General features: G+C 64.7%; 3 protein-coding genes across 6 annotated transcripts; 2 read left to right on the forward strand and 1 right to left on the reverse strand.

Moving 5' to 3' along the window:
• The first annotated feature begins 1,172 nt into the window (after positions 1-1,172).
• Positions 1,173-7,345, forward strand: FAM131A (family with sequence similarity 131 member A). The gene is given in 7 exon segments (XM_064721293.1): positions 1,173-1,695; positions 1,697-1,740; positions 3,308-3,432; positions 4,189-4,282; positions 4,544-4,726; positions 4,947-5,075; positions 5,417-7,345. Coding segments are annotated over 7 exon segments (1,077 nt in total). The 5' UTR covers positions 1,173-1,639; the 3' UTR covers positions 5,863-7,345.
• Positions 7,346-7,678: 333 nt separating this feature from the next.
• LOC135451522 (heat shock protein beta-7-like) lies at positions 7,679-9,309 on the forward strand. Its single transcript, XM_064720812.1, has 3 exons — positions 7,679-7,820; positions 8,437-8,588; positions 9,080-9,309. Exons 1-3 carry the CDS (start codon positions 7,679-7,681, stop codon positions 9,266-9,268), a joined length of 483 nt encoding a protein of 160 aa, XP_064576882.1. The 3' UTR covers positions 9,269-9,309.
• Positions 9,310-9,381: 72 nt separating this feature from the next.
• CLCN2 (chloride voltage-gated channel 2) lies at positions 9,382-22,506 on the reverse strand. Of its 4 annotated transcripts, none has more exons than XM_064720811.1 (22): positions 22,098-22,506; positions 16,918-17,062; positions 16,311-16,442; positions 16,053-16,181; positions 15,393-15,526; positions 15,230-15,307; positions 14,358-15,123; positions 14,206-14,290; positions 13,978-14,079; positions 13,810-13,894; positions 13,577-13,732; positions 13,064-13,133; positions 12,771-12,881; positions 12,332-12,545; positions 12,101-12,234; positions 11,834-11,985; positions 11,649-11,754; positions 11,511-11,584; positions 10,669-10,707; positions 10,318-10,422; positions 10,160-10,246; positions 9,382-10,080 (listed from the first exon to the last, which is right to left on the reverse strand). In XM_064720811.1, the coding sequence occupies exons 2-22, from the start codon at positions 17,060-17,062 to the stop codon at positions 9,874-9,876; spliced, it is 3,111 nt and encodes a 1,036-aa protein (XP_064576881.1). In that variant the 5' UTR covers positions 22,098-22,506; the 3' UTR covers positions 9,382-9,873. The 4 variants fall into 4 exon arrangements, 3 of the variants coding, with proteins under 3 accessions (XP_064576881.1, XP_064576880.1, XP_064576879.1); XM_064720810.1 differs by lacking the exon at positions 22,098-22,506 and adding an exon at positions 21,408-21,528; XM_064720809.1 differs by lacking the exon at positions 22,098-22,506 and having other exon boundaries at positions 16,918-17,873.
• Between the last annotated feature and the right edge of the window lie 1,014 nt (positions 22,507-23,520).

Raw genomic sequence — 23,520 nt, forward strand, 5'->3', positions numbered from 1 at the left:
TGTGCCGCTGTTGCCGCCCCCCCCTCCCATGTCCCTTGTGCCTGGGCTGGTGTGGGGGTGCCAGCCTTGAACATGGGCACGGACCCGCCTCCCCTGTCACTGCAAGGCAGGTAGGTACTCCCTGCTCCAGGGTTGGAAGGGTGGCAAGGGGAGTGGATGTGCCTGGAGCCAGGCCCCCTGGACTCCCCTTGCTGGCACTGCCCAGCACAGTGTCTCTGGAGATGGAGGAGACAGCCCTGCCAGCACCCTGGCTGTGGAGCAGAGCCCTGATATCCCCGAATGTCCCTTGTCCCGCAGGCATGAGTGGCAGAACCTGTGTGGTCTCCTTGGGGCAGGAGATGGGAGGTGTGCCAGGTGCCCCCTGCACCTTCCAGTGTGGGAGGGCATTTTTATATCAGCCCCTCCTGGCCTTGTCTTGCAGTTGGAGTGGAGATGGGGCACAGCTGGCCCCTGCTGGGGTTCCCCTGTGGGGTATCCCTGCTGGGGACAGAGGCTGGTCCCCCTTGGGACTGGTGGAGGCTGGTCTTCGCTGCCTTGGGCTGCCTCTTGCTGAGTCACCCTGGCCATGGCCCAGAGGGTACAGAATAATTAACCGGAGACTGTTCCCCAGATTAGAGGCTGATCTGTCTGAGCTGCAGCCCTGGCATCACTAATGCTGGGAAGCATTTGGCAGGGAAAGGACTCGGGATGGGGACTGGGCAGGAACTCCCCCTGACTGGGAGAGTGAGTAAGGAGGGAGGGAGGCCCTTGGAGCTGTTTGGGTAACCTGCTTGCCAAGGGACAGAGGGTGGCATCGCAGCAGTGCCCTCCTGTGCCAGGGCCAAGGTACCACAGCGTTAATTGCCGTCAGTAGGTTTCAGAGTGCACACGGCTGACCATCAGCCTGGCCATCGGCGCTGGCCTGGCTCTCCTGCAGGGGCCGTTGCTGTCAGACGCGATGTTCCAAAGGCTGCCCCCACCTGTCCCCAGCCCAGCTCCATGGGGTGGGAGGCTGTGTGCTCCACCAGGCCCTCGGGGCAGGCTAGGGGCAGGCAGGTCGGGCTGAGGGGTGCCCTGTTCCTGCAGGGTCCCAGCCCTTGTCCCCCGGGGCTGTACGGGGGCCGGGGCCGGCAGGGGCGGCGCTGTCCGCGGTGCTGGCACGGCGCTCTCCGCGGTGGCCGGCCTTCTTCTCCTCCTCCTCAGCCCCCTCCTCTTCCTCCGTCCATCCTCCTCCTCTCCGCGCCCCCTCCTCTTCCTCCATCCCCCTCTTCCTCTTCCTTCAGCCCCCCTCTTCCTTCATCCTCCCCGGCTGCCTTCATCCCCCCTTCACCTCTCTCCTCATCTCCCCTTCCTCCTCTTCCTCCCGGCCTCCCTCTCCCCCGTTCTCCCCTTCTTCCCTCTCCCTCATCCCTTATCCCCCCTCGGCCTTCTCTTTCTCAGCCTTCCTCCCTCACATTTCTCCTCCTTTTCCTCCTCCTCTTCTTCCCGCCTCCCCCTCTCCCTCCTCTTCCTCCCCCAGCAGTGACGTCTCTGGACGTGCAGCTCCCGGCCCGGCGCAGGCACCGCTCGGGGCTCCGGTACCGCTCGGGGCTCGGGTTCCGCGGCCCGGCCCGGCTCGGCAGCGGCTCCGGCGGGGCGCGGGCGCTGTCCGGGGCCGCCCATGCGGCCGGGGGGCGATGTGGGCGGCGCGGAGCCGGCGGTAGTGCCCGCACCGGGGCCCCCCCGGGAGCATGGGCTGCATCGGCTCCAAAACCACCATCGGTGGGTGAGCGGCGCCGCGGTGGGAGCGCGGACCGGAGGGAATGGGGGTCCCAGGGCAGGGAGGGTGTTCGGGGGACTCGGGGGTGCGGGGTGCTGGGCACGGCGAGGGGCTGGGGGTGATACCCTAGAGGGGTGGGGGGCTACGGGGGCTGGGGGATATGGCAAGGGGGAGAGCAGGGAGCTGAGGGGGACCCAAGGGATGGAGCAGTGGTGTATGGGGACTGACAGGCTGTGAGGGCTGTAGGGTACAGGGAATTACGAAGGTGAGAGAGAATTGGGGTATCTAAGTGTGTTGTGTATGCAGAGAGCCTGAGGGCTCTGGGGGACTTTGGTACGAAAAGGGTGATGGGGGCTATAGATGGCTGAGGGTTTGGGAGCTGGGGGTGCTGCTCTGGGACAGCTGGGGGGCCCAGGGAGGGCAGGGAGATCTGAGGGGTGTGGATGTGTAGGGACTGGGGCGATTGGATTGCAGCTCTGGGGGAGCTGGGGGTTGCAGTGAGGGTGCAAGGGGACTGGGAAAGGGGTGTGGGACTCGGGTGCTGGTTAGAGTCCTGAGAGGTTATGGGGTGGCTATGAGAGAGACAGAGTCGTCTCTATGAGAGAGACAGGGGGGTGTTGGAGGCTGGGGTTTGCTGCAGTGTGTGGGGTGCAGCGGGGGTGCTGCAGATGTCCTGGGGGTGCTGCAGGAGCGATGGGAGCTGTGATCAGAGGGAGTTCTGGAGGCTGGGTTCATGGGGGCTAGGACAGCGTTCAGAGTGTTGCAGACATGCCGGAGGGGCCCTGGGGGTGTTGTTGCTAGGATGTCACCACAGGGTGCCCCTGCCCACAGCTGGGAGTGGGGGCGATCCTCTCTGCAATTTCCCAAGGAAGCCAGGGTGTACCCTCAGATGTAGGTGGGAGGCAGCACTTTTAGCTCCCCTGTATCCCACTTCACAGCTGGTTTATGTCAGCCAGGCCCATCTTAGTGCAGGGGAAATGAGGCTCTTGAGAGATACCCCGTCTTTCCCCCTTTGGGACTGGCCTTTCATGGCAACCACATTAACAGGAGCGCCCAGTTCTTGGGAGTCAGTGCCTGAGGGTGTAGGCACCCATCCGTTTGAGGTGCCAGTGCTGGGAGGTCAAGCTGTTGTGGCAAAAGATGGGTGCAGGTGCTTTTATTGACCCTATCCTTTCTTGCTCCTTCCCCTCCTGACCCAGCAGGGAGTTGGAGAGGGGGATTGTGGAGATAGTGGAGGAGCAGCAGCCCCCAGCAAGTCTGGCCCAGTGCTGCCTCCCTTCACACACCCAGCACCTGGCCCAGTCCAGCCCGGTCCAGCTGCCCCCACCCCTGCCAGAGCAGCTGCCAAGCTGGGACAGGTGCCTGGTCCCCAGTGCCAGGCTGGGGACGCGCGTTACCGCTGACACAGGCGGAAGAGGTGCCCGGGCGTGAGTCACCAGTGCTGCGGCAACGAGTTGTGTCTGGTCTCAGACTGGACAAGAAGCTGCCACCACAGGGTCAGCAGGTGGGGGACTGAGAGGGCTGCTGGGGGAATGGAGGTGCTGAGGTTGGCCTCGGCTCTTCCTGCAGTGGCCGTGGACACAACGCTGTGTGTGGAGTGGAAGGAGGTGAAGGCACTGTCCCCCCTGAGCGTTGCCCGCCCGCTGCCCCGGCTGGTGCGCCAGGCCTCCTTCGACAGCCAGGACTTCCTCCAGGTACCCCCGAGCCCAGCCGTGCCCGGCTGAGGTGGCCGTGTGCCCGTGCCCCGTGGTGGGGCACCCGTCCTGGCCATGGCCCTGCCAGCTCGCTGTGGCTCGGGGCTGCTCTGACGTCAGCCATGAGCCGGGCTGTATCCTGGGAGAAATCAGTCCACGGTGCCTCGTTGCCATGGCAATGCAATTTGTTGCGCGCCTCCAAATCCCACATCGCTTCCCCCGTGGCCATGGGCTCGGGGCCTGGCATGGCCGGGATGGCAATGGGCACATACAACAGGATGTCCTGGCACGGTGTGTGCTGCCAGGCGGTGGGTGCTGGGGAGCTGGGCCGTGGTGGCCTTGCACATGCACGTGTGTGGGCACAAGCTGGGGCGGGCACAGACTGTGTGTGACACCACCCAGCACAGGGCACAGACACGTGTGAGAGCACACAAGCTTGCAGGTGCATGTGTGTGTACAGTGGAGTTAAGGTGTGAGTGTGCAGGTGTGTGTTTGTGGTCAGTTTGTGTTTGGGTGGCTGCCAGAGTGTGTGGGCACACATGGTTACCTGAGTGGGCACATGCAGGTGTGTACACAGCACCAGCGTGTGCTGACATTGTGGGAGTGTGCACACCCATGTGCCTGTAATGTGTGTGTGCCCGCACTCCCCAGGCCCCCCGGGCTGGGCACCAAGCAGGGCCAAGCCCTCTCCTGCAGTGTGGGGCTCCCAGAAGGGAAATGGTGCCAGGGCTGTGACCCCGCTGCCCGCTCTGGCAGGTCAATGTTGAGGACACTGTCGAGATGCTGCCCAAGTCACGGCGCGCGCTGACCATCCAGGAGATCGCTGCCCTGGCCCGCTCCTCGCTGCACGGTAACTGCTCACCCAGGGGCTCAGCTGGGAAAGGGGTCTCTCCTGAGCTGAGGGCTCTGGGCCTCTTGGGCGGTCCCTGGGTATCCCCTGTCTGGAGTTTTGGGGGGAATCAGGGAGTTACTGGTGGCACTCAAGAGGAGGACATGGGGGTGCCAGGTCCCATGGACTGGAGGTGGGGAGTGCTGGGTCCTGGGGTTATGGGCTCTGTGGTGGGGACTTGGGGTGCCCCAGGGCATGCTGATGTTGGGGCACATCCCATAGGCATCTCGCAGGTGGTGAAGGAGCACGTGACAAAGCCAACAGCCATGGCACAGGGCCGTGTTGCCCACCTCATCGAGTGGAAGGGCTGGTGTAAGCCAGTGGAGTCACCTTCCGCCCTGGAGAGCGCCTTCAGCTCCTACTGCCACCTGAGCGAGGGCGAGCAGGAGGCACGGTTCGCTGCCGGTAGGAACCGTGGGCACGGCCGGTGGGCTGCTCCCACTGCAGCCCAGGGTGGTGGGGTGGGCTGTCCCCATCCATCCATCCATCCATCCATCCATCCATCCATCCATCCATCCATCCATCCACACCCATGCCATGGCACTGTGGGCATAGAGGTGCCAGGGCAGTGGGGTTTTGGGAGCACCTCCCTGTGTGTGTTTGACCCGTGCCTGTCCCGTGTCAGGTGTGGCGGAGCAGTTTGCCATTGCTGAGGCCAAGCTGCGAGCCTGGTCCTCAGTGGATGGGGACGACTCCAACGATGAGTCCTACGACGAGGACTTCATGCCCTCCACAGAGAGCTCCCAGCCCACTGGTAGGTGCTGTGGGGAGTGGGCTGGGAGTGGTGGGGTGGGTGTCCCACCACTGAGGGAAAAAGGAATAGAATGCCCACTGCCTGGCACATTCCCCAGCCTGGTCCCTCCCACAGAGGGCAGTGCCTGAGCCAGGGATGGGGAATCCCTTAAATGCAACACCTCCGTGCTGCCAGAGAGTGTTTTGCTTTTCCTTTGATGACTACCAGTGCCACGCATGCAACAATTTGTGGGCAAAGCAAGCACGGGACTCCTCCCAGCCTGCGGTGCACAGGGCAGGGGGCGGCTGCCATCCCAGGTGCCCTCAGCTGTGGACTGACCCAGACGTGCTGCTTTCCCACAGAGCTGCCAGGCACGATGCCCGCCAGCGCGCTGCTGCGAGACCTGCTGCAGGGCCACCTGTGCCAGCTGGGCGTGCGGCACGGCTCCTGCGAGCCCGAGAGCGACTCCTCGCACACCCTCTCCCCCGAGACTCTCTGCTCCAGCCTCTGCAGCCTGGAGATGGTGTCCCCCTCCGAACTCACTGCCAAACTGCTGGGCTCCCTGGGGGGAGAGGACCTGCTGCTGCCCAAGCTGCCGCCCCCAGCCAGCCAAAGTGCCTTGCGGGGCCTGGCACGGCTCCGGTGCCAGGACTCCCTCTACTCCGTGTCCTACGCCGAAGCCTGTCTCTCACCCACGGAGGACGAGGTGGTGCTGAGCAAGGACTTCCCGCTCCGCCGGAAAATCTCTGACGTCGCCTCCTCCGGGGTGGCATCGCTGGAGGAGGAGGAGGAGGCCGAAGAGCCCTGATGCCCTCTGGGGTGCCCTGCCTCTCCTGGTGGGGTCCAGGTCCCCTGCTGAAGCCCTCTGGCCAGACCCCACGCTGGGTGAGGGACGGGCCCTGCCGCTGCTCCCCCTCGCTACCCGGCTGCAGGAGGGGTCCGGGGGCCGCTGCAGCCCCCAGCCAGTGTGCCCCCACTGTGCCCCGGCCCTGCTTGGCCACATCGTTGCCCTCCTGGATTTTTGCATGAGAGCAGGGAAGGGGCGCAGGGAAGGGCTTGGAGGGGTCTGTCCTCTGCCCTGATGCCCAGATGTGCCCCCAAAAACTGACAAGACTAAATAAGTGGGGCTGGTTGTTCGCATGTTCTCCCCCAAACCACCCTGGGCTCCCCTTTTGGGCACAGTTCCCTCCCCCACAATGGCATGGCTGAAAATCTCCAATCATCCTGTGGTGCCTCTACCACCCCAAGCCAGGGTGGTGGTGGGGGTTTTGCTGTGGGAAGGGCTTTTCTCCTCTCTCCCTGGCCAACTTCTATTGGACCGAGTTTAAAACTGTGAACTGCTGCCTTGGAGCATGGAGCTGCTGGAGGGGTGCTCTGGGGGTGCCAGGGGTGCTGGGGGGCTGTGGATGTGCCACGGTGCTGGGACTTTCCATACTTTTGTAACTGCATGGGGCTGACACAGTCAGACTGCGGGGCCAGGTGGGTGCAGGCCCCCAGGCCGGGGGCTTTGGGCCACCAGCAGAGCAGTCCCAGTCCAGCCCTGCAGCAGGGGGTCAGCCCAGCCAGGCGTCCCCACGGCTGCTGTGAGGAATGCAGGGGGCAGAGAGGGGGTAGGACGTGGGGCTGATGTCCCTGTCGACAAGTCACTCACCCCTAGCAGGGAACCAAGTGCCTACATGAAGGGCGACCAGCCCCCCCCGTCCTGGCTGGGGGTGGCACCCCCACTCGAGGACCCCCCAAGCCCACGTGAGGGGTTCCAGGCACGTCGTTTGGGGGAGGAATGCCAGTTTTTGCCAACGCTTGCGCGCCCCTTCCCGCATGGCACGTGTTCTCGTGGGGCCACTCTCTCTCCCCCTGCATGCTGCTCCTCACCCAGCCCGGTCACTGCTCCCTGTCCCCACAGCCCGGGATGTCCCCAGCACCCACTGCACCTCTGCCCCCTGCATCCCCCAGCACCCCACCGACCCCTGCCGGGCACAGCTCCTGTGCATCACCGAGGGGCTGCAGGGGCCAGCAGGCCCCACACCATCAGCTACCACTCACCCCGGGGGCAGTGGGTGCTCCCCGTGGGGCTGGGGGTGCCTGTGGATGGCGGGGGGCTTTGCTCTGTGTGTGTGTGCATGTGCACACCTGGCAGCGCGTGGGCACGTGCACGCGTGTGCATGTCTGGGCCAGCTGCCCGAGCCCCTGTGGGCACCTGTGGAGTGTCCGTGGGGTGCCCACACCGCGGCACCCCCTCCTCCATCCTGCCAGGTCTTGAATAAAGTCACTTGTGCGAGCGCTGCACCGGGCGGGCGCCTCTTCTTGCAGGTGGGGGGCACCTCCTCCCCGGGGCCCGGGGGTGGCAGGCAGCGGTGGCAGGGATGCAGCCCCAGGAATCGGGGGGTGACAGGGATGCAGCCCCAGGAATCGGGGGGTGGCAGGGATGCAGCCCCAGGCACCGGGGGTGGCAGGCAGCGGTGGCAGGGATGCAGCCCCCTCCGCGGCCCCACAGGGTGACGGAGGCCTCGTCCCTTATCTCGCATTCCTGCGGACAGGGTGCCTAATTATGGGCATCTGGCGGTGGTGGCTGGGGCCGCTGGACCCTCCCCGGGCAGGGCGCGGGGGCGCGGGCAGCAGGAGCCATGGCATCGCTCAGCTCGGCCTCCACGTACCGCGCCGAGCTCCTCAGCGCCTACGGGCAGGGGCACGGCGAGCCCCGCTTCGAGGGCGACCTGCGGCATGGAGCCTTCGGGGCACGGGGACAGGAGGCGTTTGGGTACCCAGGTACCGGGCGGGGAGGGTGCGGGATGGAGGAGCGGCGCTGCTACCCTGGGGAAGCCCTGCTGCCTTGGGGATGGTCCCCCCAAGGGTTATCCAGCTGACCTGTGCCTGGGGACAGCGTGGGAGTCACCCGAACACCAGCTGGGAGGGCTCAGAGGGGCACCCTGACTGTCCCCCGGTGCCCCATGGCTCTCTGGACTGTCCAGCTCCCACTCCCCAGGTGCTTTTGTGCTCCCCCTGTAAGTCCCAAATAACCCCAGTGTCCCTGCTGTCTCGAGGACCACCATGCTGCCTCCTCCCTCTCCCCAGACCCTTTTGATTCTCCTTTTGTCCCTGGAACCCCCCACAGTTTTTCCTTCACCCTCCTGTGCGATTCCCCTGCTGTCCTCAGGTTGTCCAGTGCCCCTGGAATCTCCCAGTGCCCTCAGGTGCCCACCCACTACCCCTCCAGGCCCCCAGTATCCCTTTACCCCTGAGACCCCCAGTTCCCCCTGCAATTCCCCAGCACCTTCAATATCCCCAGATGCCCACTGCCACCTGCTACCCCCAGCCCTCCCTTGCCAGTGTCCAGGCCCTGGGGACTGTGGCCCCATGCCCAGCAGCCCTCCAATGCCCACAGAGTCCCCAGGTGCCATGTACCCCTGCAGCCTGGGCACCTGGGTGCGTGCCCAGGGTGACACCTACCAAGTGGTGGCCGACGTCAGCCAGTTTGAGCCCCCTGACATTGTGGTGACCACCTCCAACTGCCACGTCACCATCCAGGCAGAAAAGGTGAGGCACCCGTGGGGGCAGCACCCCCTCTGGCCATGGCACAATGGGGGTCCTGTCCCAGGACACCCCTCCTGTGGGTGGTGGGGATGGGTGGGAACTGGGAATAGCCCTTGGTAGCACTGGGGTAAACAGGAGCTGTGCCTGGCGATGGGACAACAGGCAACTCCTGCTCTACTGCACCTGTCCTGAACTGGTGTAACTGGGAACTGTCCTCACTGCGAATGGGACAAGTGGGAACTCCTGCTCCATTGCCTTCTCTGCCGGACGTGGCAAAGAGGAACAGTTCCTGCTGGCACTGGAGTAGCTGGAATTTACCCCACAAGCCCAGACTTGGGCAGCAGAGGCCTGCTGGCAATGGGGTAACTGGGAATTGCCCTGGAGTCACTGGGATCTTTCCTGGGTGTCTGGGACTGCCCATTAGAAGCACTGGGGTAACTGGGAATGTGCTGTGGAGCCCACCGTGCCACGGCACCGCTGCTGCCTCCCCGCAGGTGGCTGAGGATGGCACCGTCTGTGACACCTTCACCCACAAGTGCCAGCTGCCCGAGGACACGGACCCGCTGTCGGTGAGCTGTGCCCTCACCGAGATGGGCACGCTGGTCATCACCGTGCGGCGCCGTGCCAGCCCTGGCCCTGGGCAGCGCCTGCAGGGGCTGCACTGCAGCGAGGCCGTGCTGTGAGCGGGGACAAAACGCGTCCTGCCCGGAGCCTGCCAACCCCAGCGCCGTGGTGAAGCTCAGCTGGTGCCCACTGGCTGTGGCCCTCTCCACCTCCAACCCCACAGTGCTACAGCTCTGTTTATAAAGTCCTTTTATTAAATTAATATAAAAATCTCTGTATTTACATGGGGAGAGGTGCACAGCAGAGAGGCAGCAGGACCCCCTGTTCTCAGCCATGAGGGGCTGAGCACAGGGGGCAATGCCCACCCATGTCCCCGTGGACACCCCAACCTGATGCCCCTCTCCGCCCTGTGCCACCCTGAGAAGGGACATTGCGGTGCTGATGGAGGGTGTGAGGGCAGTGGCCATTCTGGGGCGCACCGGGGGCTGGGGGGGTACAGAGGTAGCAAAGTGGGAAGCCCCAAGAGCTGGCAGGTCGCTGGGGAGCAGGGGCTGGCTGGGATCATTTGGCTGCTCCCCAGCCCAGGGAGGGGCAGAGGCACTGGACTGAGAGTGCCCACTGCTGTGCTGAGCCTGGCATCAGCGGGCTCAGGGTGGGCACACCCCAGCACCTGCCAGGGGGCCCTTGTGGCTTCTGGGGACACAGGGGGTGGGTCTCAAGGGTCTCACTGGCCCTTGGGGGTGTTGTCATCCTCGTCGCCGCCAGGGCCAGCCTCGCGGGGCATGTGGTGGTGCTGGTGGCGTTCCCAGAACCGGCGCAGGGCCGCGGTGTCGGCCTCGCTGGAGCTGGCGGTGCTGTCGCGGAAGCTGGCGAGCGGCGGGCGCACCTTCACCCCCTTGCCCGTCAGGGAGCCCTCGATGGCCTTGCGCAGCTGTGGGGACCCCAAACCCATGGGCAAACAGCTCCAGGTGCTGCTCTGTGCCCCCCCAGCCGCCCTGTCCCCAGCTCACCTCCTTGAGGGACACCATGCCCACCAGGCGCCCAATGCTGGTGACGAATGCGTGGTCCAGGCCCAGCAGAGAGAAGATGGTGTGGGTCTGCAGGAGGAGGGGATGAGTTGAGGGTCTGGGGGTTGTGGGTGGGGATCTGGGATGGGGTGAGGGTGCACCTTGTGCAGCGAGGTGTGCTCCACCAGCTGGAAGGGTGCGGGGTCAATCTTGGCGTTGCTGAAGTCCACCAGCTGGTCCAGCTGCTGTTCTTCCCACTCCCGGATCTGGGGAGGGGCCATGGGGCAGGGTAAGGGGTACAGCCTCCCCACAAGGGCCCTCCCATCCTCCTTACACCTTACCACACCTCTCATCCTCCATACACCTTACACCTTACATCCTCCTTACGCCTGGTCTTATGGAGAAATCTGGATTATCCATCCCCCACCTCCCCACGCCCACCTCATGCTCTGGCACCCCTTTGGGATCCCTCTGAGCAGGAGGATCCCGCCTGTCTCTGCCCAACCCCTCACCTCTGCTGGGGTCATCTTGTCACCCAGAATCATCTCCTCCTGCAAGAGAGGTGTGTTGGCACAGCCCTGAGGCCGCTGCAGGCAGGGTACGGGCAGGGAGCGGTGGGGAACAGCGAGGGCGGAGGCAGCACATGCAGGCAGGGCAGGCGAGGGTACAGGCAGGGAACAAGCAGCAGTGGGCAGGTCAGGGAACGTGATTGGTTGACAGGACATCGGTCACACCCTGATTTGATGCAGTTGGACAAGCCAAGCTTGTGATTGGTGGAGAGAATGCAAGGTGTGCCATGATTGGCTGAGCAAAGTGGGACGGATCTCGCGGTTGTGATGGCTGGAAGGCTCCACATCCTGATTCCTGGGAGGGTTTGGAATGGGGAGAATGCACACCAGGATTGGTTGGGTGGAATCGTAACTGTCCAAGATTGACTGCACAGATACTGGCCCAACATGATTGGCCAAGCAGAATCTTGCCAGGTCCCTGATTGGTTCAGAGAACTCCTGCCAGGCTCTGATTGGCTGGGAGGAGCTGTGCCCAGGCTGCGATTGGCTGCAGCTTACCACAATGGAAATGCGGACTCGTTTGGCCTTGTGATAGGCTGTGCCCTGGGCCTGGCCCGGGAGAGACAGCAGTTAGGGGATGGGATGGGATGGGATGGGATGGGATGGGATGGGATGGAAAATGATGGAAAGGGATGGGAAGGGACAGGCAGGGTTGAACAGGAATGGAAAGGGATGTGACAAGAATGGGCAGGGCTGGGCAGGGCCAGGCAAGGCCATTCAAGGATGGGAAGGGCCAGGCAAGGCCATTAAGGGATGGGAAGGGCTGGGGAGGGACAGGCTCTCACCTCGAAGGCCTCTGGGGTGGCATTGGCACAGAAGAGGCTCTTGAGGGCGATGCCAGTCTGGTCAGTGCCGCCCGCTGCGGGAGAAGAGGGGGTGTCAGTGGTGGGGACACGGGGGCCAGGGGCCACATGCAGACTCACCTGGGGGGCTGTCGGCCGGGCTGCTGGACGCCCGCTTCAGTGCTGGCTTCAGGGGCTTGCGGAGTGAGGTGCGGGCAGGGGCGCCCGAGGAGGTCTCTGTGCTGACCTGTGGGGGGATGAGTGTTGGGTGATGGTGGTGGGGGGCACCCTGGCCAGGCATCCCCCAGGACGGCTGCAGCCCTCACCTGGAAGCGGAGGCTGGAATCGGAGAGCTGATGCCCATCCTCGGGCAGCACGTTCTGCCGCAGCATCAGCAGCCGGCGCTGGGGGCTGAGCTGGGTGCTGAGCAGGGCCCCCACCTGCGCCCGCTCAATGGAGCCCAGCAGGATCATGGACTCTGCAGACACAGCAAGGTGCCACACTGGCTCCTGATGTTCCGTTTGCCACCCACCCACCCATGACACGCTCCACGGCTGCCGTGGATGCTGGCAGAGCCCCTGCCTGTGTCTCACCAGCTGACTCCACCAGAGGCAGGTTCTTCATCTTGGTGCTGTGCAGGACCTGCTGCAGGTCCCGGTACTTGCAGTTGAGGGTGACGTAGTGGATGTCCCGCACCATGATGTCTTCCACCCGCACGTTGTATTTCCTGCCCAGGACAAGAACAGCGGCCTCAGAGTAATGCCACCACCTGCCCTAGTGCCTTGGTGAGGGGTTTGGGGTTGGGACAGGGGACACAAACTCACTCGTGGTGGCCCCAGCCCAGCTCAGGGAGGTAGGGAAGCTTCTTGATGCGGATGATGCTGTCGTAAAGGGAGGGCTGGAGGCTCTGGGCGACGGCATTGGCCAGGATGACAGCGATCATGACGGGCAGGATGTGCGACATCTGCCCCGTCAGCTCGAAGACGATGACGGCCGTGGACACCGTGTGGGTGACAGCACCCGACAGCGCGGCTGCTCCTGCGGCCACCGCCAGGAGATGGGGGAGGGCTGTCAGGTATTGCCCACCAGGCTGGGTCCCCGCCCTGGGCAGGGGACCCACCACATATGGGGAGCCCTTGGGACCATGCGGGGACATTCCCAGTGGTGGCATCGCTCCCAGTTCCAGGGATCACCACCTCAGCTGTGGGGCAGCGTCTCCAAATGATGCCCACCAAGGCGTCCCCATTCCAGCTCAGAGCTTACCCACCACGGCGTAGCCCCCCGGCACGATACGGTAGGTGTTGCTGTCCGTCTGGATGCCATCAGGGAACCAGGCTGCCATGCTCTCCCCCACCAGGCGCCCAAAGGCCGCCCCTGCAGGCACAGAGGGGCTGGGAACGGGCTCAGGGCTCTCCCAGTACCAAGCCCAGCCTCATGCCCTCTCCTCTGCCTGGTGCTGCCAGGGAAGGGGACATCTGGGGGCACCCACGGGTGCCCAGTGTGGGCTGAGAGGTGGCTCCCTCCTCCCACTGCCCACACAGGGGGCAGGGTCTCACCAATGACGAAGACGGGCATGAAGGCTCCACAGGGCACGGGGATGGTAGTGGCCAAGGCTGACATCCAGAACTGTGGAGCAGACACCCATTAGTTGCCCTCCCTGACCCAGCCCTGCCTCCTGCCCCTTCTGTGACCCTCAGCTGGGTGCTGTCGAGCAGCACGTGGATACCACACCCTGCAACGGGGCATGGCCTCCTCCCAGGGGCACCCTGCCAGCTCCTTCCTGGTGGCACTTGGTGGCATCTGGCCAGCACCTCCCTGGTGGCACCTAGGAGCAAGCAGCCAGAACCTCCCTGGTGGCATGTTGGTGGCTCCCAGCCAAGATCTCTTTGATGGCATGCCAGCACCACCCAGCAAACACCTTGGTGGACTCTTGGAGCAGCCACCCAGTACCACCTTTTCTGGTGCCACCTTTCTGGTAACAATCTGGCACCTCCCTGATGGCATCCAGAAAATCCTCTCCATTACCTCCTGGTGGTACCTTGGGGATGGCAGGGGAAGTAGGCACCCACCTTCATGAGGATGAAGACAACAAGTGTGACGAAGACGTTGGAGCGGGGATGGAGCCAGGCCTCCAGGATGCCCAAGTACTCAAACTCATCATTGATCCCCTGCTTGGTCCACGTCTGGTTGTCAAAGAGTGTCACCAGGGTGTCCTTCTGGGTGAGCTGGTGATGGGCAGGGGTCAGCTGTGGCTTGTGGTGGCCCTGGGGTGGGGACAGGTGGGCCACCCCACGGCAGGTACCTGGCCAGCCATGAACTGTCCAAAGCCGGGCGGGAAGGTCAGCGTGGAGATGATCAGCGTCACCAGGGCGGGGAAGAGCAGGCGCCTGGCAGGGGGCACAGGGCAGGGGGTGATTTTGGTGCAGCCCCAGCTCCACCACCCTGCAGCTGGGCACTACTGGGCACCTACTTCTTCATGAGGAAGCGGTTGATGGCCTTCTGGCGGCGCATGAACTTCACAATCTTGCGGTTGAAGTAGACGAAGAGCGCGCCCCCGAAGCCGCTGGCGATCCTGGGCAGAGCCAAGGGAAGAGGTGTCCTGCTGCCACCACCAGCACCACCAGTGCCACCAGTGCCACCAGCACCACCACTGCCACCCCTGGGGCCACGGGATGGGTGCTGGGACAGTCACACTCACCCAATGACGGCAAAGGCAGGCAGCTCCTGCAGGTCGAAGGGGAAGTCGAGGCGGAAGCGGGTTTTGAATAGTGCCGTGATTGTCTCTGGGGGATGGTGGAGCTCAGTAGGGCTGGGCAGGGGACCCCTGTGCCCCCACCCTGCCTGAGGTACCTTCATCCTTATTCCAGACAGCAAGGACACGGAAGATGAAGGCGCTGAAGGTGGCAGCGAAGAAGCCGCGCCAGTAGTTGCGGACGGCAAAGAAGGTGGAGGTGACCTCGATGCTGAAGAGGACGCCTGGCATGGGGGGAAGTGCACAAGGGAGGTGGAGAAACCCAGGCAGGCCCTGGTGCCTGGCACGCGTCCCACCCGGACTCCACACTCGTGCACAGCCCACGGGGGTCTGGCTGCCCCACGGACACACTACAGGGTGGTTTAAGGGATTCCCTGGCAAAGCACAGAGGGCACAGCACAGCGGGCACAGCACGAGCGAGAGGGCAGCACAGGGATGTGGGCAGCAACACGAGGGGTGGGAGTGGGGTGCACACAGATGGACAGACAGACAGATAGGGCAGCAGGCAAAGGGCAAGGAGAGAGTCAGACACGTCACCAACCTACGGGCAGGGCTCAGCGGGGCTGGAGCGGGGAGCTCCCTGGAGCGCAGGCGGCAGGGGAGAGGACAAGAGCGGACGTTACACATCTGGGAGGGTGCTGCCCGCTCCTCCCTTCCTCCTCCCTGCCGAGCAGCACTGCCCTCTCCCATGCCAGCTGTCCCGGGGTCCTGCTTGCCTCTCCAGGTGGACCCTGCTGCCTGGGCAGGAGGTGTGGGGGTTGTGGGGCGGCCCGGGGTGACCCTACCTCCAATGGGGGCGGCGAAGCAGCAGCCAACACCGACAGCACAGGCAGCTGCCAGCATTTCAATGTTTCTTGCCTCATTCTGTGCGGGAGAGAGGAGTGAGTGGGCACTGCCCCCCAACCCTAGGCACTGCCAAACCTGCTGTGGACACAGGTTGATCCTTCTGGGACCAGCCTGCCTTGCTCACCTCATAGAAGCCCCCAAAGAGGGAGAGGAAGCGGCTGAGCAGGGTTGCGCACATGCTGGCGATGTGGACAAAGGGACCCTGAGGGGACAAAGGGAGACTGAGGACATTGCCCTCAGCCTCACTCCCTTGTCCCCTGCTCACCCTGCCCCGGCACTGCCCTCACCTCCTTGCCCAGGGGCATGCCACTGCCCAGGGCACATGTCAGTCCGATCACCTTGGCCACAAAGGTTTTGAAGGTGAGGTACTCCTTGAGCACAACGCCCCGCAGGATGGTCTTCATCTCGGGGATCCCTGAGCCTGGTGGTGTGGGGACAGCCTTGACCAATAGCCATGAAGGGGGGACACTGCCCCATGCTTCTGGGGGCTAACCCTTGATGCTTTGCCATACCCCACTGCCACAGGAAGGTCCCAGAAACTCCTTTTCCCACAGTACAATTGGCAGGGACACCCCCATGGTTATGTGGTTATGAGGCAATTCAACCCACAGCCCCACAGGGACCCCAATTTCACAGCCCCCAGGAGATCCTCTGAAGATCAGGTCTTAGCCCTAGGAAGACCCCCAAGCCTGCAAGCCTCATAGCCCAGGAGGAAATCCACCCCTCAACTCACAGGAGACTCTCTGAAGGCCTCTCTCTCTCATAGGCGTTAGAAGATCCCCAGCCCCACAGCTCAGGATGGCATCTAAACCATAGTCCCTAGGAGACCCTCTGAATACCAGCCCATATTCCTAGAAAGGCTCCCAGAACCTGCAGGGAGACACCCAGGCACAGCCCCAGGGAGTGGACAGCCAGTTTAGGGTGCAGGCAGCCCCTTGATGCCCTACCCACGGCCTGGGGGGCAAGGATCTGTGTGAAGCCAGCAGAGAAGGTGATGAGCACAGTGGGGTAGGTGACCCAGGCCATGTACTGCAGCAGCACGTTGGTGTCCAGGCCTCCGTACATCCACTTCTGAGCTGTGGGGACAGCCAGTCAGAGGGGTGGTGGGTGGCAGGGCACACGGCATGGCCCTATGGCACACGGCATGGCCCTGTGGCACGGCCACTCCCTGCCATGGCCCCGGGAGCCCACAGGTACCCACCTACCTTGGAGGCAGGTGGCGATGGCGAAATCCATGGCCCAGCTGACCAGTGCCATGACCAGTCCCAGCAGTATGAGGAAGACCCAGTCCTCACCCACCCTGGAGATGAGGAACCGCTGGCACTGCAAGGCGCAGACTGTGGACACAAGGGCGGGTTCAAGGCTGGACGCCCCAGGGATGGGCACCCTGAGGTGGCAGAGGCCGGCTGGCAGCAGCACTGACCCAGCAGCACCGACCCAGCACAGCTGGCACCGTTTGGTGCAGGAGCACTGCTGTGTCCAGCTGCCACAGCCAGCTGACTGCACAGTCGTACACTGGGCATGCACCTCCCAGCAGCTCGGCCTCCCTGGCACGGCCCCAGGCACAGGGGCTGAGGGCCCCCATCCCCGCAGCGTGCCCGGCTATTTCGGGCCATTGTGTCCCTGCTGCCCGGCGGGCAGGTGGCATTGTCCTCGGCGCCGGTGTCCCATGACAGCCACAGAAACTCTACCCGCGGCACCGCGGTGGGGTGGGAGCCCAGGGAGTCGTGGCAGTGGGGTGGGAGCCGTGTCCAACTGCGCTGTCGTGGCTGGGGCTGTGCTCACCCGTGTCCGTGTCCCGCTGACGCTTACCCCGACAGGGGCCACAGCGGCCCTGCGTGTACTCCAGCAGCTCGGAGGGGCTGCGGGGCTGGGGCGTGTCCCCCTCCTGCAGCCGTAGCCGGGCTGCCTCGTCCTTGGCAAAGGTGCCCAAGTCCTGCGTGTAACGCCCGTACATCTGGGGGAGAAGGACAGACAGCAGTGTCAGGGCAGCTGGTGCCCCAAACCCGGCAGCCAAGTGGGGAAACTGAGTCAGGGCAGCAGTGGGCATACTGGCACGGCCTGCCAGGTGAGGGAACAGCCATTGCATCCCAAGGCTAAGGGGTGGAGGCACCTGTGGGAGTGCCCGATGCCCTCCAGGGCGTGGGAAGGAGCCAGGCAGATAAGGTGAGTGTGGATCAATGGTGATTGTTTTGCCTGCATGCCCCAAGCAGGCAGCTGAAACGTCGGTACCAGTCTCTGGCCCTGCCCAGGTGCCCCAGGCACTGCACTGGGGTGGAGGGTGTGGAAGGGCCTCCGGTGATGGGAGCGTGGCCAGCTTGGCCAGGAGACTCTGTGAGGGCTGGTACTGGGGCTGTGCTGGAGCTCTGCAGGCACCACACTCCCACATTGCTAAGTGCAAGGCTGGGATAGCCCCTCCAAATGCAGCCTTGGCAGGTCATACGTGACATGAGCTGGCTGGTCTCAGCTGGCAGCAGGGAGGCAAGAGGACAGTGAGGGACAGGATGTACCCCCAGTTCCAGGAGAGAGGGAGCACAACATCAAGCCCAGGGCGGTCCCTGGGCTGTGAAGAGGGGGATCACATAGGGATCACCCCCCTTTCCTCGGGTGCCTCCTGCCTGGCTGTGGCACGTGGCCTGGCCCTGGCAGGGGGTGGCCCTGGCAGTGCCTCTCACGCTGGCCAGGAGCTCTTTGTGCCCGTGTTCCCCGCTGAGCCGGGGGCATTTGTCCCGCGCTGGCGGGCACTGCCAAGGACTCGGTTGCTTGGTTTCCGCCTCGCTCCCCCCGCACGACCTGAATGCCAAGCGCCAGAGGTTGGCCCGGCACAAAGGGAGGCTTCAGGACGGCGGGGGCCCTGCCAGGCTCCCACGTCGGGACAACGTGAGCCCCATGCCGATGGCGTGCCCACCCGCCGTGCCGTGCCAGCGCAGCGCGTGGCTGCCCAGCCGGGGCGCAGCCGCCCCGCTCCCGGCACGGCCCGTGCCAGCGCCACGGGTGGGCACCGTGCTCGGCACGTGGGCAGCCAGCCCCGGCTGCTGGGGGCAGTGCCCACCCCGCATGCCCGGGTCCCGTTCACAGCCCCCTGGCACACGGCAGCTCCCCGTGGGGATGGCAGGAAGGTGCAGATGGGGCAGCGCTCCTGCCCAGGTCCCTTGGGCAGAGAGCAGACAGCAGCCAGAGCGGCGCCGGATGGATTCTCTGCTCTCTAATACCCAGGCTGTGCCCAGCAGCAGGAGGGAGGGTGGGGATGTAGGCAGGGAGAGGAGGGTGATCTAAGTTCCATTGCTGACCCTGTCCTGGCATGGATTTTCCCCCAAACTCCTGCTCAGCATGGGCTCAGATGCTCCTTGCCCTGTGGAAGAGAGCTGGGGGGAAAGGCACGACCACCTTGAGGGGCCAACCCCAGCATCGGCTGCCAGAGGAGGACCCCGGCCCCGCACGGGGTCTTGAATTCAAAGGCTCCCTTTGGAAAACGCTTGTTTGCTCTGGAAGATGAAATGGGCCGGCACCCCAGGAGTGCTGTCACCCTGCCAAGCACTTGCCTGCCTGGCCCCACTGCTGACCCATGGCCAGCCCAAACCAAGATGGAAGCACCCCCAGGCTGAATGCCCCCCAAACCAGCTCCGTGTCTACCTCCTGGGGCTGTGCCAGGGGCTGCCACACCGTCCCCCAGGTGCTGGGGCACACGTGGGATGCCCAGTCCCAAGTGCTCCAGCCTGGTTGAGGGTGGTGGGATTTGCTCCCCCTCTGCCTCCCTTTGGAGCCCACCCCACTTGTAAAACAGGGATACAAGCAAAGGGACCATGCCACTCTGCTGCCACCTGCCACCCTGTGCCATCCCCTGCCACCCTTCTGCCCCACGCCACAGCCCCACAAGCAGAACATGGGACTTCCATGGGTGCCCAGTGCTGAGCAGCCACAGCTACTGTGCCCACAGCCCTGGCATGGCTGTGAAAGCCACTGGTGGGCTCTCTCCTTCCTCCTCCTCCTCCTCCTCCGCTTGGGTTATTTTTCCACAAAGGCCTTTTGAAACACAAACAGCCCCGGGACTCCGGCCTCTGCCGTGAAGCAGCTGAACAATCACAGTGCCGGGCGGGCAGGGAGCGGGCACAGGGGGGGCTGCCGGGGGGCACTCGGGGACACGGGCACGGGCCAAGGCCACTGTGCTGGTCCTGAGCTGCTGCGCTGCAGGCACTGCCTGTGCCACAGCCCCTTGGTTCTGCCAGCCCGTGGTGCCCGCTGTGCCCGGGCGATGCTGCGCCTGGGGCGGGCACTGGCATCTGGTGCTGCTGTGTCCCCGTGCCAGCCTGTCCCACAGCACTGAGCCTGCCTGGCAGGGGTGCCCACCTCCTCATACCCAATGCCAGCCATCCTTCTCCCCTAAATTTCCCCTAGGAGAGCTTTTAAAGCTAGGGGGTTGGGGGGTCCTCTGGGCTGGCAGCAGGCAGGCAGAGGCTGGGGGTGTGTGTCACGCTGCCCGTCTTAGCCGGGCTCTAATCACCCTGAGCGGTTCTGCAATGAACAAGGGCAGTTTGTCAAGCTTAATCCCCCCCACGGGGCCCGTTGCTCCCTGACACGACAGCCTGGCATGTGGGGGACACTGGGGCTGATGTGCACCCCAGCACCCTTGCTATGTCAGGGCTTCCCACAAACACCTGTGAAGAATGGGGACTCCAGGGAGACCTTTAGGTCTGGGGCCCCAAGACCCATGGCATCCCAGGGCGGGTGAAATCTAGTGAGGGAAAGGGCATGGGGTAGGGACAAAGGCCTTTGGATGCAGCTGGGCACAACCTGCAGCCTGGCTGTGATGACTAGGCTGTGGGCACAAGCAGCAGGAACTGTCCCCAGGCTGTCCAGCTCAGACCAGCCCATGCCAGGCTCCAGCTGTATCCTGATCTTCCTGCCAGGTGCTGGCAGGAGCTGGTGGTGCCTCAGATGCACTGGGGAGGGCTGGGCACTCCTCCTGCCCAGCACGTGCCCAGGCAACTCCCGAAACGCAGGTGTGAGGTTATGGGGCAGGAGCCCACGCCCAGCCTCACCCACGAGCCCCAGGCGCTTCCACGGGCCTCACTGAGCCCAGAGGCCACGGGGATGGGCACAGGAGCACTCAGGGCACGGGTGCTACCCTGCCCAAAGAAAAGGAGGGCAAAGTCTGCCGGTGCTGAGCACGGCTGCCCTGATGCCAGCCCAGCGTGCCTTTCCCCTCGCACTGCCCGCAGGCTCCTCCGCCCCGCGGTGCCCGGCTGGCACGGCCTCTCTGCTCACCCACCGTGACCAGGGCGCCCAGGGGGGCCCTCCGGAGCTGGCGGCAGGGAGAGGCACGGCCAGCACTCACCCCTGCTCCTGCCCCCGAGTGCTCCCTGACTCAGCCCTGCCGGGAAGGACAGCAGGGTCAGCAAGGCCGTGGACATGACGGCACAGCCGGGGCTCCCATGGCCGGCTGCTGTCCTGCAGCCACCTGGCAGGGGCAGCTTGGGGTGAGTGCTGAGGGGCACAGCCAGAGGAAGGGTTTGGGTGCTGGGGAAGGCAGTGCCGAGGATACACAGAGCAGCAATGCCCTGACGCTGCCCAGTGTGCCCATGCTGAGTGGGTAAGGCTCAGCAGAGCCCGCCCTGCACACAGCAGCCGGCCTGAGCAGCCGTGGGCACAACTCCGTGGCCACGCAGTCCCTGCTTCCCTGCACAGCTCCCTGGCCCTGCCTGTCCAAATGCCTTTGCCAGGGCAAAGTACCGTCCGCCTTGGGCACCGTCCCAAGCTGGGGCCAGGGAAAAGAACCTTTGCCCGTGGTGTCTGAGGGCCGTGGGCAGCGGGGTGGCTGGGAAAACAACGGGCAAGGAAGACACCCCAAGACAACGGGACAGCCTGGTGCCAGTGGGGAGGCCTCTGAGGCAGAGGAGCTGTAAACATGGGGCTAAGGTTGCAGGCAGGGGAGATAGCGTATCTCGGGGGCAGAGGGCCGGGACGGGCAGCGCGGGGGAGAGAAGCGTGCCCGGCTGGCGCCTCCGGGGCCCCGCAGGGTGGGCATCCCCTCCCGGGGCAGAGGGGTGTGCCAGGGGGTGGTGAGGGGAGTGCAGAAGTCCTGCCCTGGGGGTGGGGGCTCAGCCAGGCTCCTCCACAGCCGGAGGGGGCTGCGGGTGACATCCCAAGCAGGAGGCAGCATCCCAAACAGGGCACCGCGCAGTTCTGCCGCCCCGAGCGGGGCAGCACCCCCAGACCCCCCCAACCCCCGGGCGTTCCATCGCGCCCCGTCCCGTCCCGTGCGGCACAGGTGCTCGGTGCCCGCCCGGTGCCGCTGTACTCACCAGGGTCTGCTCATACTGCAGCGCCCGCTGCGGCTCGCTCTCGGAGGCCATGGTGCCGCCGCTGCCGCCGCTCCGCTCCGCGCTGTCCCGGTGCCGGTGCCGCTGCCGGTGCCCGCGGCGGCCGCGGCTCCTCCCGGACCGCTCGGGGCGGGCCCGGGGCACTGCCCGGGGGAGGGATCGGCCGCGCTCCGCCTCCGCCTGCAGCGCCCGGCACCGGCGGCGCCCGTTACCGGCACCGGCGGCGCTGGGCACGCGGTGCCGGCCGGGTCAGCGGCAGTCCGGCCGGAAGCTCCGGCCTGTGGCGGGACCCCATCCACCGCGGCCTTTGCCAGGATGGCACCCAGGGCAGCCGGTGGGTGCAGGTGGGGGTAAAAGCTGCAGTGGGTGAGGTGACCACGGGCCGGCTCCCCCAGGACACCGTGCGCCCTTTCCCGCAGGTACAAGGGGCTGCCGTGGGGCTGGAGCTGCTTCCCCGTGGGTTCCCCCGGGTCGGATGTGGGATGACCCTGCAGACGGTCACCCCAGGCTCATGGCCATGCCCGGCTGGGGGACAGATTGGTGGGGGCAGAGTGCCTGAGGTCTGTCTTGTCTCTAAGGGCAAGGGGGCAGCTGTCAGGGCCCAAGGAGGGCAGGGCACCTTGGCACTGTGGGGACTTCACCACGCAGATCTGTCAGGGAGCTCATCCTTACCGTGATGCTGCTCAGCGTCCCGGCACTGCCAGCCCCCCGCGAGACAGGTGGGCTCCACTCTTCCTTGCTGAAGTCGCTGGGCAGCAGAGGCTCAGTCCTCTCCAGAGAGGCACACGGGTAGACCTTGGCACCAGCAATCCCTGGGGAAGGCGCTCCGGCATGGCAGGCTGGCTGCCGGGACCTCTGCCTCACTGCCACCACGGGCTCAGGGACAGGGCACCACGGCAGCTGGCAGGGCCACGCTCACCCTCCTCCCCAGGGCACAGGATGGCACTTCTGTGGCAGGAACTGGGTGCAGGGAAAGGCAGAGCTGTGGCACTGCTGGGCTGATGCTGCGGGATCGGGAGCGGGCTGGTTCTCACTGCCCAGGTGCCACCCTCTGGTTTGACGTCGGCACCCTCAAGGGTGGGTGACAATGGCTGGGCTGGGGGCTGGGATATCTCCTGTGCCAGTCTGGGAGGGTTCATTGCCCGACGTGAACCAGTTTGAGGCAGGGAGGTGACAAAATGGGTTGCCCGCTCATTGTATCCCCAGGCACGGAGCTCCCTCTTGCTCGTCAGCTCCTGGCACTGCCCCGTGGCAGCGGGGATGTTCATCCGGAGGGGAAGCCCTGTGCCAGGACACATCTCTGCCCAGTGCCACCAGTGTGCCTGGCTGTGCACCACCAGCATACTGCAGGGCCACCACAGGTGATGCCACCCTGCTGGCACAGGTGTCTGCATGGCTTTGGGTGGCATGCAGAGCAGGACACCCAGCTTGGCATGCAGGGCTCTGTCCCAGCCCAGTTGTGCCCCAGTGCCATCCTTCTATTGTTCTACCACTGCTCCAGTCTAGCCCAATGTCACCCTGGATGCAGCCCCAGTACAGGCTGACACTGTCCCATTACAGTGTTGTGGTTGTGCCACCATCCCTTATTGCTATCCCAGTAAAGCCCAGTGTTACTGTCCCTACAGCTCTAGCACTGTTCCAGTATAGCCCAGTATAGCTCTGAATGTCCCAGTCATACCAGTGTGTACCAGCACAGTGCAAATGGCCCCAGAGATCCCTCAGTCCTCCACATTAGGAATCAAAGGGCAGGAGGCAGCATTGGGTCAGCCTTAGCCCAGTGCAGCTGTACTGGGGTCACCGGGGTTGTGCTGCACCAGAGCACACACAGGGGTCTGCTCTACACAGCCATGGGTCTGGGCACGCAGCTGATTATGGGTGCTGCAGGACAAGGGCCTCCATGGGTGGCAGCTGGATTGGGGCCCCAGGCTGGGCTCATTTTGCCACCTGGAGGTGTGAGGAGCAGAGTCCTGGCATCCCTGTGCTAGCAGGCACCATCTGTGTTGGCAGCCTCTACCATGGGCAGAGGTTGGCATCGTGGCTCCAGCTGTGGGCACTGTACACTGCTCTGGTCTTCTCCAGTGCCAGCCCACAGCCT

The sequence above is a fragment of the Zonotrichia leucophrys genome, chromosome 9 (genome assembly GCF_028769735.1).
Source record: "Zonotrichia leucophrys gambelii isolate GWCS_2022_RI chromosome 9, RI_Zleu_2.0, whole genome shotgun sequence".
In the NCBI taxonomy this organism is placed as follows: Eukaryota; Metazoa; Chordata; class Aves; order Passeriformes; family Passerellidae; genus Zonotrichia; species Zonotrichia leucophrys.